Source organism: Panulirus ornatus, chromosome 6, assembly GCF_036320965.1.
Source record: "Panulirus ornatus isolate Po-2019 chromosome 6, ASM3632096v1, whole genome shotgun sequence".
Taxonomy (NCBI): domain Eukaryota; kingdom Metazoa; phylum Arthropoda; class Malacostraca; order Decapoda; family Palinuridae; genus Panulirus; species Panulirus ornatus.
The window spans coordinates 8,850,221-8,864,283 of record NC_092229.1 but is presented as its reverse complement, the minus strand read 5'-3'; the positions used below and the strand labels follow the sequence as shown (position 1 = coordinate 8,864,283).

The 14,063-nt window shown below is 39.0% G+C and overlaps 1 protein-coding gene across 1 annotated transcript in view; it reads right to left on the bottom strand.

Moving 5' to 3' along the window:
• LOC139749049 (lysosomal Pro-X carboxypeptidase) overlaps positions 1 to 6,700 on the bottom strand; it is a 28,665-nt gene extending 21,965 nt beyond the window's left edge. The window contains exons 1-2 of the mRNA XM_071662471.1: positions 6,545 to 6,700; positions 1,944 to 2,084 (exon numbers count right to left, since the gene is read on the bottom strand). Coding sequence (XP_071518572.1) covers positions 1,944 to 2,084; positions 6,545 to 6,637 — 234 coding nt within the window. The 5' untranslated portion in view covers positions 6,638 to 6,700. The remainder of the gene's footprint in view (positions 1 to 1,943; positions 2,085 to 6,544) is intronic.
• Positions 6,701 to 14,063: the final 7,363 nt, after the last annotated feature.

The window sequence follows — 14,063 nt, the reverse complement described above, 5'->3', positions numbered from 1 at the left end:
AATCCATTGACAGCACATCGACCCCGGTATGCCACATCATTCCAATTCACTCTATTCCTTGCACGCCTTTCACCCTCCTGCATGTTCAGACCCCAATCGCTCAAAATCTTTTTCACTCCATCTTTCCACCTCCAATTAGATCTCCCACTTCTCCTCATTCCCTCCACCTCTGACACATATATCCTCTTGGTCAATCTTTCCTCACTCATTCTCTCCATGTGATCAAACCATTTCAAAACACCCTCTTCTGCTCTCTCAACCACACTCTTTTTATTACCACACATCTCTCTTACCCTTACATTACTTACTCGATCAAACCACCTCACACCACATATTGTCCTTAAACATCTCATTTCCAGCACATCCACCCTCCTCCGCATAACTCTATCTATAGCCCATGTCTCGCAACCATATAACCTTGTTGGAAACACTATTCCTTCAAACTTACCCATTTTTGCTTTCCAAGATAACATTCTCGACTTCCACACATTTTTCAACGCTCCCCAAACTTTCGCCCCCTCCCCCACCCTATGATTCACTTCCGCTTCCATGGTTCCATCTGCTGCCAAATCCACTCCTAGAAATCTAAAACACTTCACTTCCTCCAGTTTTTCTCCATTCAAACTTACCTCCCAATTGACTTGTCCCTCAACCCTACTGTACCTAATAACCTTGCTCTTATTCACATTTACTCTCAGCTTTCTTCTTTCACACACTTTACCAAACTCAGTGGTTCCAACAATGCTATATGGTTGTGAGGCATGGGCTATAGATAGGGTTGTGCAGAGGAGGGAGGATGTGTTGGAAATGAGATGTTTGAGGGCAATGTGGGGTGGTTTGATAGAGTAAGTAATGAAAGGTTAAGGGAGATGTGTGGTAATAAAAAGAGTGTGGTTGAGAGAGCAGAAGAGGGTGTATTGAAATGGTTTGGTCACATGGAGAGAATGAGTGTGGAAAGATTGACAAAGAGGATATATGTGTCAGAGGTGGAGGGAACGAGGAGAAGTGGGAGACCAAAGTGGAGGTGGAAGGATGGGGTGAAAAAGATTTTGAGTGATTGGGCCCTATTTCATGTGTGGTAGGGTGGCAATGGGAATGAATGAAGGCAGCAAGTATGAATATGTACATGTGTATAAATGTATATTCTGTGCATGTATATCTATGTATATGTTGAAATATATAGGTATGTATATGTGCATGCATGGGTGTTCATGTATATACATAAGTGTGAAGGTGGGTTGGGCCATTCTTTCATCTGTTTCCTTGTGCTACCTCGCTAATGCAGGAGACTGCGACAAGTACAATAAATATATAAATAAAAAATATATGGCAGGGCAAGACATGCCCCAATCAGGGATAACTTGAGGGTTAAAGAAAAATAGAATTAACAAAAAAATTAATCAGGTGTTTGTTATCCTGATTCTTAAAGAAAATCTTTTTTATATGTGAAAGGGAAAAAAGATAAGAGGATAGAGGGAATCCCATAATCTAGCTGTTCTAAGAAAAGAGTAGCCAGTTTCCACACACAAACTGCAAGCAGCAGCAGGTAGACTCATGCAAAGATGGTAAGAGGCTAATTGGTTCTATCTGGTGCATAACATCAGTTAAATGTCCCCTATTCAACATGGAAGCACTGTAGTGAAAATGCCATCCTCTGTTCCTTTCCAGTTTCATAATTACGATCAAATGTGAGATCCATTTAAATTAAATTAACTATCTACACTATCTCTGATGCCCATTCCTTTCAGGAACTCCCATAAAGGGGGTGGCCATAGCAAAAGTCTTCACTTATCCATCCTTACGTGCATCCCTCTCATAAACCATTCCACATTCTTCCTTTATTTCTCTCCCTCCAGCATGCTTCCACTCCATTTCTCCATGTCACAGAAAGCCTTCCTCTAACACCAACTTTTTAATTGTACAATCATACACATGAAACTTACTGTATTCTCTGCAAATAAAGTAATATCCCCTTCATTGCCTGCATAGAAGAATATTGGTCCACCATTCCTGTTCCAGTGTTCATCACTGATCAAGTAGCGCTGGATATAACTGTCTCGGTCAGCAAAGCTGAAATGATCCACCTGAAATAAAAATCATTCTATTAAAATGACCTGGGTATTTAACAGAATAATTGAGTCAATTATGTGTGATGCCACTACATATGATGATATATCATCCATTCAATACATTTGGGGTCTAAATTGGATATACAAAGACCTTTGAATGCTGTTAGGAGTTTCAGTAATGAGGTAGCATTTGTTTGTGTGGGAGAATGTCATGGTTATGTGATATCATCATGCTTATCTAATATTTCTATTGGTAAAGCACATCAGATGAGATGCTAGGTTATTAGCTAGATCTGGGGAAGGACTGGATAGAATGGTGGGCTGCTTTTACGATAAATGTAAGCAAATGATGCTAAGAGCAATGTAAATGAAAGTATAAAGTTAGCTCTTGAAAGGGATGGATGACAAGAAAGTAAAATCAATTTGCACGGTAAAGAACTATAAGTTGTGGATGAGCTTGAATATTTGGATATAACATTCACTAAGGAAGGTAATGGAACTGAACATGTTAAAAGTCAAGTCATGAGAAAAATTGGAGTGCTCTAGAGAATGGAAAAAAAAAGCACAGAGAGTATAAAGCACCTTGCAAAAAGGAACAATTGTCCAAGCAATGATCTATGGATTTGAAACTGAAGTGTACTACATAGAGGTCTGGAGAGGTCAAAACTAAGAACAAAGGAGGTTGAAAAACTTATACAATATAGCAGAATTATAAGGATAGATCAAACAAAAACATAAGGTTATGTGGTATGAAGAAGCCATTAAAAAGGCTCATGGAATTAAAGTGGTGTGGGCATGCAGAATGGACTAAAGATAGTAGGGTGCTCAAGAAGATGGGAGAAGGTACAAGCAGGAAAGGCATACTGTCAGAGAGATGGATACATGTAGTAAAAGAAATTACTAAGGCTAAGGATATTTCAGATGAAGATGCTAGAGGAACAGGAAATCATATGCAATGGAATATTTTTACATGGAACCAGCATGATTAAGAAACACAGGCCTAACTTGACAAATCAATTATGTGGAGGTCCATTTTTTCACTTCAACACACCTGAGAATGTGCGAGTGATGTTTGGATGTTGCATGTATCTATTCCCTGCCAATAAACTGGGAATGGAGTCATACTCAAACAGATATACTGTATAAATAGATAAATGTAACATACTTCACTGTGTGCTTAACTATACTCACAGATCAACTTTATAAAAGCCTCTAACATATAAAAATAATCTTTTTTGGCTTCTTTACATGTAAGACTCATCTCATAATCATCTTTCACTGTAAGCTATTGAAGAGCATTCTGTGCACACTGTATTACATATCTTTTAATATTATGATCCATACTGAAATCTGGAAGTAATATTGGCTATATTTTGCCCGTTCAAATTTTCATTACTCAATTTTACGTAAAGTAGCCTGCTTACAATGACCAGAAACTTTTCTAAACACTCTAACAAGAACAACCAACTGTTTTTGGTGACTTCTCTGCAGAACTGATGAGTGGCTAGAGATGGAGCTTTCAATCATAGGCCCCTGTCAACTACAAATAATGATATCAAGATGACATCTACAAAAGTAACAGAATTGGAAGGAGAGGGAGTATAAACGTCAGTGTCTGGTGATAAAGTGTTCCAGATGGATAAAGGTATACAGTAACAACTAAGAGACAACCTTATGTGATGGACTACTGACCTTCATATGGGCCCAAAGCCTGGAATATTATGATCATTAATGAAAAAACAAGCTGTCATATGTCAATTAGCAGAGGGAAAAAAAAATGGGTCAGGACTTGCAATGCAATACAAGAGTAACTGACAGAGTGTATGAAAAGTAACTACATAATGACTTGTGCAACATCAAAAGGTAGAAAAATGTGTGCACAGGGTACAAGAGTCATAACTGAGATGTCAAGACAACCAACATACATGAAGGCATTAATTCATGAAACCAATTCATACCCACAAAATACTGTTAAAAATACTTAAAAGAGCAAGTTCAGTAATCTAAGGATACAAGTACTAAAGGAGCACGGCAATAATGCCAGTCGCTGAACTACTGCTATGCATAATGAACTGAAGAATGTTCTCCATTTCCAACATAAAATTAATAAATGAGTACTTATCGAATGATAACATTCAGACCTGAGGAACTATAATCTAGTGCATGTTTAAATATGTCTTCATTTATGTGGTAACATATGGATGTGCATGTAATGTAGAATTCAGCAACTAAAATCTTTTTTTTTGCCGAAATCTACAAAGTATTAAATGCAGTTTGTCACATAATGATCGCTGGTTCAGTCAAGGGTAATAATTTCATGAAAAAATATGCTAATAATATAGAGATCATGCTAGGGCAGATAAGTTGGAAAGAAAAGGCCAAGTGAATGCAGTTACTAACAATATATGGGAAATGTTACTGACCACCTTCAATCAATATCAAAGAAGCAATGATTTCTGCCCCTTGTACTTTCACATCCATCACTTTCTGCCCTGATTACAAGCTAATTACCTAAATGAGAATTAATGTCCTATCATTTCTCCTTGAGGTGGATTAATTCTGGTATTTACAATTGCAACAAAATGTTTTCTGAGATTTCTTAAGCCTCTTCATTACTGCAAGCTGCGATGCTCCTAAGTTACCTGTTTTCTCTCCTGGTGCAAAAGAAAGAGCATTTTTGTACCAATATTTTCATCAAATGCTAATTTCTTTTCCCGCTTGTGCATTACTGAAATTGTTCAGAAATAAAAACCAGACAATAACTATTTAACTTTTACTATATACAAAATGCCTTCCAAAAGAGGGAAGGGTTGTCTATAAATTGAGTTACAGTAAATTTACACACCAGTAACCCATGGGTAATCTTTGAAATTCCATTAGAATATCTTGAAACAGGTTTATTCCCCTCCTGGTCATGAGATGTAACTAATTATTTTCCACATGTCTGTCCACCACCATGGGACAGATAACAAAATGCCTTTCAAGAGGTAATCCCAAGGACATATATATATATATATATATATATATATATATATATATATATATATATATATATATATATATATACTGTATATATATATATTATCTATATATATATATATATATATATATATATATATATATATATATATATATATACTGTATATATATATATTATCTATATATATATATATATATATATATATATATATATATATATATATATATATATATACAGTACTTTATATGAACGATATTCAATTCTGGAAGGAAAGAAAATGTTTCTGTGGTACTGTACTGGAAAATCAAATGAGGGTGTGTTTAATATGCCCTCCCTACAGATGATCTAAGTGACATGCACACACACACACACACACACACCAGCAACACAGTGATGAAGCAAATGATATGCATAATAACATTAGTGCCGGTTCATTAATATGAACTAGAGGAGTATTTCGAAACATAAAATCGAAACACCTTAATCACAACGCCACAGTTATTACAAAGGTTTACAGTGCTGTTGTGAGTACAACTGCAATAACTGCCTGCATGACAAATGCTATAACTACGTCGAAATACACCATATGAGGTGGTCTTATTGTCAACCAATTTGCCTGTTGAAATAAGCTAGTTAAACAATGTTAAATATCAAAAGTTGGGAATTCGTAGCCATAGAAACTTATGTCACAACCCTTACAGCTATCACGTGATTCTCCTTTACAAGTTTAAATGTTTTATATTCATTGCGTAAAACTATACAGTGTTGCGTATTTTTTCTCTATTCTTTCATAAAAATGTGATTGTCTTCACCATATAAGTAATATATAGTTAAAGAAAAAGCTCAACAGAATTGTAAGTTGTATGATTCTGCAAATCATTTTGAGACAAAATGTCTTCCAAAGGATTTTACTGTTATATATTTTCCATGACAAGTTTTTAGCTTGCACAAGTTGGTCATGGATGTCATTTTCATGATGTTGGGTGAGTGAGTGAAAGGCATATTATACATATGATTAACAGGAAATGCATAATCTAAGACGAGTTATGTATAGTCATGTGAGACTACAAGCTTAGATTTCTTTCTTTACCCCAAATTTTTCCTATTTACAGGATCCTGTCCTCTACACACCTGAATAATACATGTCGAAGTTTAGCTTCACAATATATAAAGTAACTTCTCATACAATATCTAAATGCTTAGGCTCAACCAGTTTTTGATTTTTTTACAAGGCGTAATTATCATGTTCATTTAGGAATATATCAAAGAGCTTTCGAAAATTCAACACAAAACACGATCAAAATTGGGTAATAAATAATGACAGAACATACACTTAACTGTGGCCACTTTTGATGTAGATGATAACTCACTCAAGCGGGCGGCAAACCCCCCAAGTTTTAGTTACTTTTGAGTGAAAATTACATTGAATAACCCTACGTAACAATCATAAAGTATTGCTCTGAAATGTTGGGAAACTATCTTAATTCAACCTCACCTTTTGTTTGTAGAAATAAGTCCTATATTTGTAAGAATGACACGAGCTAATGATGAATAAGAGAGTAAGCAGGAAGAGAATTCGGCCGTCCATCTTGTCACCTCAATCTCAGCGGTGACACTGGCCTCCCAGAACACCGAGATGCCGGACTCACTAGTCGCCAGGAGCATCCACACGGAAAATATAACAGCCCCCCAAAAAACAAAACAGGTAAAAATAAATGACATGATTTACATTACAGCATATAATTAACTACCAGTTGTAGTATTACGGGTAAAGTATTGATTAGCACTTTCTATCACCGATGACATACGTGAAATTATTACATGGTGTGGCGATCTTTCTGGCCCGCTGGCAACTCTTTTGGATGCGGTTACCAGGTCCCTATTCTTTTAACAGTTGCATCCTTTCATCTAATGCTGACGACACATGCAACTTTTCAGATCAATGAGTAACCCTGATATATTCCAATTCATGGCAACGCACCTTTCGCCGACTAATAGCTTTTAGTGACAATCTGCACCTTTTGACGGCCCATGGCTATTTTTCAAGTAACTGGTTTGCAACAGTATCAGTTGGCAGTCTGAATGTCTTGCTCGTTCTAATTTATCTAATAACGTTCTCATAACACATTCAGAAGAATAAGACTATGCCAAAAGATAATCATATCACAAAGACTGGATCAAGACATATAATAAGTCTCGCCGCTTTTCTTGCATGTCTTAAACTCACATTTATAAGTTGCTAAGTGATTGTAACCATAAACTATTTTTATTGCTTATCAGGATCGAATATTTCCATTCTATGTGGCGTTCTCAATGTTTACTGTCCATAATGAATGAGTAGATGAAAATCAAGACTCGTGGAATTTTCATAGATATCCAAAAATCCAAGATTGGAGAGGAAAAAAAATCAAGATACATTAGAAATATAATCCAGCGTGTGGCAAAACTTTAATACTAACAAGGAATTTCCGACCCCCTTTCCTGCTCACTGATAACAAATGACAGACCAATGGCATTACTAATTTACAACAGGTTATCAGACTGATCAAAGAACACTGAGAACAAGTCTCGATCCCCGCTATCAATTTGATCCTCGAAAAGCGCCAAAGATTCGGAGGTTATATGGCCTGGAATCAGTATAACGTACACCACACCTCCCGATGAAATGATTAACGTTGCTAACTTAAACCCAGGTAACATATTACCCATCTCCATAACAGATGCCGAAGTCAAGGCGTTGTTGGGTAACACGCAACAGGTATCGGTACCGAGATTGGTAAACACCTCCTCGACTCCATGAGAACAGCCATTACCCACATATACAACTCCTCACTAGCCTATGACTATTCCAGCTCATTTGAAAGAAGCGACGACAATACTTACCCCCAAGACATAATAAAGACTATACAGACCCTGCCAGTGACAGGTCATAAGCTCTCTTTGGTCTCTGGGAAAAGTACTTAAGAGATTGATCAACAAAAGACTTAGTATCAAGAAGACAAAGACATTCGCACCCTCAACCAGTTTGGCTTTAGGTCTTACCGCTCGACACAGGACTTTCTTAATCTAATTAATTATATACATCCTAATAAACAAACTTGATACAAAACTGCCTTAATCACCAGATAGGAGAAATACACTTTCGACAGTGTGGCATGGAGCTCCAAGCTACTAAAAAAAAAAGTACTCAATTTATCCTTCCACAGCAACTTTTCGCACAAGAGGAAGATGCAGATCAGATCCCACACCCACCTTTCTTCCGAATTTCAACTGAATCCTAGCGTGCCTCAGGGATTTGTGCTCTCATTAACACTAGCCATCACGGACACACATGACATGCCCAACCCAGTCCACCGTGACTTTCTGACACTAAGCCAACTGTGTGACGCAAGTGGTGCTAGGCAGAGTATTTGATCATCTGTCCCTCAACGCACAAGCCAGCTAGGTACTATGTAGGGTATTTGAACATTTGTTCCTCAGAGCCCAAGATGATACTGATCGAGAGAAACAGAATCAATAAATCCCAGCCAAAAATTCAATGCTTGTGGCTTGAAGGTACCCTTCGTCCATTCTAACTTTTCCCCTTACACCTCAAACTCTCACCCGTACCTCACTAACCTTAAGTAAAAAAAAAAAAAAAAAATCCCTTCCAACCCCTAAGCTTCTCCATGTCCTGTCATGTCCTCAGTGAAACTCATATCTGACCCATGCAAGCTGGTTTAAGTCCTGGCTCTTTCCCTTCCATTAAAATTCTCTTCCACCCTACTGATTCTTTCCCAGCCTCCTTCCTTCTGCCCTTCCTAGGAAAGATTTTCCTTTCTGTACCTTTAAGTTCAGTTCAGTGGGATGACAGAGCTGGGTAGTTCACTTGTCCTAAGCGACGTGTACCACTCCGATACCTGAAGGCTTGGCCATGTGACTCCAGACTCGTACCGCCCTTAAGGAACCTCTCCGTCAGTAGAATGCTCCTACGTGACCTCTTGACGTTTTCTTACTGGCAGGTTTCCCTGAGTCTCATCCGACGTCCACTTCCGGCGGGACGTGCGTAAGACATCTCCTTCACCCCTCATGAGAAGCAGCTGTAACAGCGGGACCTACGGCCGTGTTTAAGACACTCCTGCAACCCAAGCACAAACTGGCATCCGCCACTCACTCCAGGAGCCGCGACACGCGCCAGATATACCTCCTACAGGAGCTCTGCGTAGCCTTTGTAGCCATGTATCTCCGATATGCTCCTGCTTGAACCCCTGCACCTTCACTAACAATAAAGATTTTCTGCTTAGATTTCCACCCTATTTCTCAGTCTACCTCACTTGACTTCTCTTTCCCCTACAACTGTTCGTGAAACAAACGAAAACCAAAGAGGCAGTGATATTTGCAAACATTCTTGTCAAAAAATTCAAGTATGATAAAACACCAAGCAAAACGAACACAGTCCTGAAGAACCAGATTTAAGAAAATTTTTTTATCTACGCGAGCGAACTGGGTCATTTCTTCGTCTGTTTCGAGTCCTACCTAGCTATCGCGGGAAATAGCAAACATGCATGAATGTATGATGTATGATGGGGAATATGCTGTCGGGTGGGGGAGGGGCCAGCCTCCCGCAATTGACTCTTGGGCTCTGAGGGACAGATGTTCAAATACTCTACATAGCACCTATCCGGCTTGGCCATCTGGTCACCCCCCAACATAAAACGGTTCCGTTGGTGATACAGATGGTTACTTTTATGTTCTTAAATTGCCGCTATAACGCTGGCTGTTACGCATAAATACTACTAAACTACTGCGTAGGTTTAGGCAGATGTGACATTACTGATTATCATGTTTTCCTTCTTTCTCAATTCGTCTCGCTGTCTCCAAGAAGCACAATCCTCTTGTTTGATTATATATATATATATATATATATATATATATATATATATATATATATATATATATATATATATATATATATTGCGGTAGGTTACAGGGATGCATGTGATCTAGTATTTGCTGATAACCACGAGGACTATGAGATACGATAAATCCGAGTGCATTTTCCTGTCTAGTCACTTTATCAGGGAGATACAAAAATTGTATCTCCCCTGGTGATATGATCATACACGAAAGTGCACTTGGGCTCCTCTTGTTTCACTTTTCTTCGTGGTTATCAGCAAATATAGTCTCTACAATAAGTATAACCCCCTCAATAGTCTCTACAGTAAGTGTAACCCCCTCAACAGTCTCTACAGTATGTGCAACCCCCTCAACAGTATGTGTAATCCCCTCAGCAGTCTCTACAGAATGTGTAACCCCCTCAACAGTCTCTACAGTAAGTGTAACCCCCTCAACAGTCTCTACAGTATGTGCAACCCCCTCAACAGTATGTGTAATCCCCTCAGCAGTCTCTACAGAATGTGTAACCCCCTCAACAGTCTCTACAGTAAGTGTAACCCCCTCAACAGTCTCTATAGTATGTGTAACCCCCTCAACAGTCTCTACAGTATGTGTAATCCCCTCAGCAGTCTCTACAGTATGTACAACCCCCTCAGCAGTCTCTACAGTATGTGTAACCCCCTCAATAGTCCTACAGTAAGTGTAGTGTCCCCCCCCCCCAAGCTCAACAGTCTCTACAGTAAGTGAAACTCCGTTAACAGTAACGAGCTCTTGCAAGCACTGTGTTATGTCCACATCCTGCTTGTGTCTGCTGACCCCATGTCACACCCCAATGCACCCTCCAAGTATCTATTGTTATTTTCCGGTAAGCACTTTTCGTTTATCTGCCAACACCCTAAACAAAGTGTGAATGCCTGATAACATTTATTTGAGATTAACGTCACTTGAAACTTGGGTATGTGACTACGTATGACACGTTATTATCCTTTGTGTTGTCTAGTGACTCACTTGTTATCCTGCGAGTTCCTTAAAGGAATAATATATATATATATATATATATATATATATATATATATATATATATATATATATATATACAGGAGAAAGAGTATCAACCTAAGCCATGATGGTAGTGGCTACTTATAAATCAAACCAAGGAAAGTTAATCTTTTAAGGTCTGAACTCGTAAGGGATTCACATTTGACAAGATTACTTAATGAACGTATGAGCAGTTTTATGAACATTTGATGATCACGTAAATGTGATTTTAATGAACTCTGATGTAATCAAAATAAATTTTGCCAAGATATAAAGTCAAAACGTCTCGTAATGGTGTAGTTAAAAGTTACACAATACAGTGTAGGTGAAGGCGATTAAGCGAGTAGAGTGAATACTGTACATCGAGTAAACACAGAATACATTCGGTTATAATATTCTTAATATAGGAATAAACTGGCGCTAGTAACACCATACGAGTGCAACACGCCCTACGAAGGCTGCTCTGTGAGGCGTTGGAATTATCAGCTGGGTACTACTGTACTGACCCTCTCGGGCCTGTTTACAACCCACTATATTTCGCCAGTCACTCTTATTCTCTTATGCTTCTATCAGTTTTTTGTGTCTTTTTATCCCTTTGTTTCTCTATATCCATTAGTAATCTTTCCTCATTGAGTTATTGTAAGAAATTTTCGATATAACATTGTGTAAAGGTCCATAAATTGGTTAATTTAAGTCTAGCAAAGTGCTGGGTTTGCATGGTCTTTCTCACAGAAAATGTTCGTCTCTGTATTCGAAGAATATGGCCAGTGAAAGAGACTTGTGAAATCAGAATTGACTGTAGGGGGTAGTGTTGTCTCTGTGTGTATGCAGTAACCAGAGATCAGAAACTTTATAGGGGTGCACCTGTAAGGATTACTTCAGCCACATCTTTAAACGTTACGTAATACAACGACTGCAACAGCTCCTACCTCCACTCATGTGGCTCACCAGCAATGTTGCTGGGATATCCATTCCCGCAGCCAAGTAACCAAGCGCCCTCGGCGACTTAAAACACTCAACCACACTCCCTGTGTGTTCCATTGAAACTATACAAGGAATTCTCCCATGAATTAGCTATACAAAAAACCGTCATAGGTAATGTTTCATTCAAACAATCTAAATGCCCCACTCCACCAACCAAGTCTCTTAATAGCTTAACGCCCTGCTGCAGTCACTCCAATCCCGTCTAATCTGTGAAATTTTTGTGTGTGACTAGGCCTATGCTGACAATGCTGATTCAGTAGACCATCAGTAGTTTGGAAACATGAAATCTTGCTCCACCAATCACCGGCCTGTCAGCCTCCAAGCTTCATTACTGCAACTTGGAGGGGTGCAAGACCTGGGTTGCACTCACCTGTGTAGCCTTTCGACTTATATATTCCTTGTGGTAAACCAGAACATCATCATAAAGAATGGTGTTGACTTGGGTCAGTGGAGGTGTCTTGTCTCATGACGGGCAAACTTCCTGACCGGATGACACCAAACTGTCCGCTTTAGGATAGCCTTACCAAACTCACTAATCCTAAACTGAGGTGCACCACAAGGCACCAATATGGGGACACTCAGCTTCCTTATCCTTATTAATAACGCCTCGAAGGATACAAACCACCGCTGGATGTACATACACGACTCCACCTTTGACATCAATGTCAACAACTTTCCTGACTTATGCGCCCTGCAGCACCTACTTAAGAGCCTTCAAGAGTGGGATATGGCCAGTGACATCAACCACACCAAGACTGTCATGATGCACATCATCCTGGGTGCAGACAACATCGTGCCCTCTGACATCCATCCTTCAGGTAGTCGGAGGCTTCAAACTAGAAGAATCATGTCAGCGCTTTCATCAGATCTTCCTTATACCTCTGTGCCTTCTCCACCGACTGAGATCCCAAGGCGTCTTGCCAATTGAGCTTATGAATGCCTAAACCATCGTTATTCTACTTAAGCTCATCTATACCTTCCCAGCTTGGTCCTCCTCACTAATTCTACACAGAGGGACCAGCTAGAAAGAATGCAGAAAAGGTCATGCAGAATCATCCTATGCCCTTCTGACACCACCTACCAAGAGGACCTTATCTTGCTAGGCCTATCCACCCTCTCTGACCACCACCAGCAAATCATACAGCAGTGTGGCAATAAACTTTTGTCACATGCCTGTCACAGAGACCTCCTTCCCTCTTGACGCTCCTCTACTATGGACTGCCATTCATCACCATAACTGACTTGTTCCAGATAGAACTCAGACAGACAGACATAAGAACGCCCTAAACATTCCATGAACAAGATTACAGCAATGCAAGTGAACAGCTGTTTAATTTCAGTTAGGCTATGTGGTATGTCAACTACTTAATCACTGTAACTATTTATCACCTACCATTCCACCAAGTGCATAATGTATAATCCACACTATTTATTCTGTAATCATCCCCGTATATCTGTATTCCATCCAGTATTCTCTTTTACCCATATCAATCTCTGCCATACACCATCTGTACACTGACAGTTCCCTACATGCAGATGGGGATGCTGGGTGCTCTCTCTTTTCACCAGACTCTTAATCAAAGTAGAATGAAAATATCTCTGCTGTCACTTCTCTTAAACTGTATATTTCTGTCAGCAATGATAGTTGCTGCCCTCTCTGTTCTACACATTTTCCTTTGCACACTGTTCTTGTGGGCTGTCTGTAGAGTCCCAGCCACAAAGATCTTGACATTCTGCTGCCTTCCACAGTTTGTGTGAGAAGATTGGCTACACAAGGATTGAGTGTTGTGATACTTCATTCTTTCTTTAAACAGAGTAGGTGCCTTATACTCTTCCTTTTGTAATCCTTTCTTTCCATCTCTATGGGTCAGGTCTACAAACACCTGAGCTAAAACCAACTTCTTCCACAATATCTTTTCCTTTCATCCAAGATAGCCATAAGCAGAAAAATTTTTCACATATACTGAGTCAACTATTATATATGTATATGTATATAGAAATGAAAGTGTGCATAACTCTTTAGTAAAAAGGGTGGCATTACAGAAGTACATCTTTACAGCCTTGACACCTCCACTTGGTGATACATTCAGGGGCAACTACAAATACCTGAACAACCA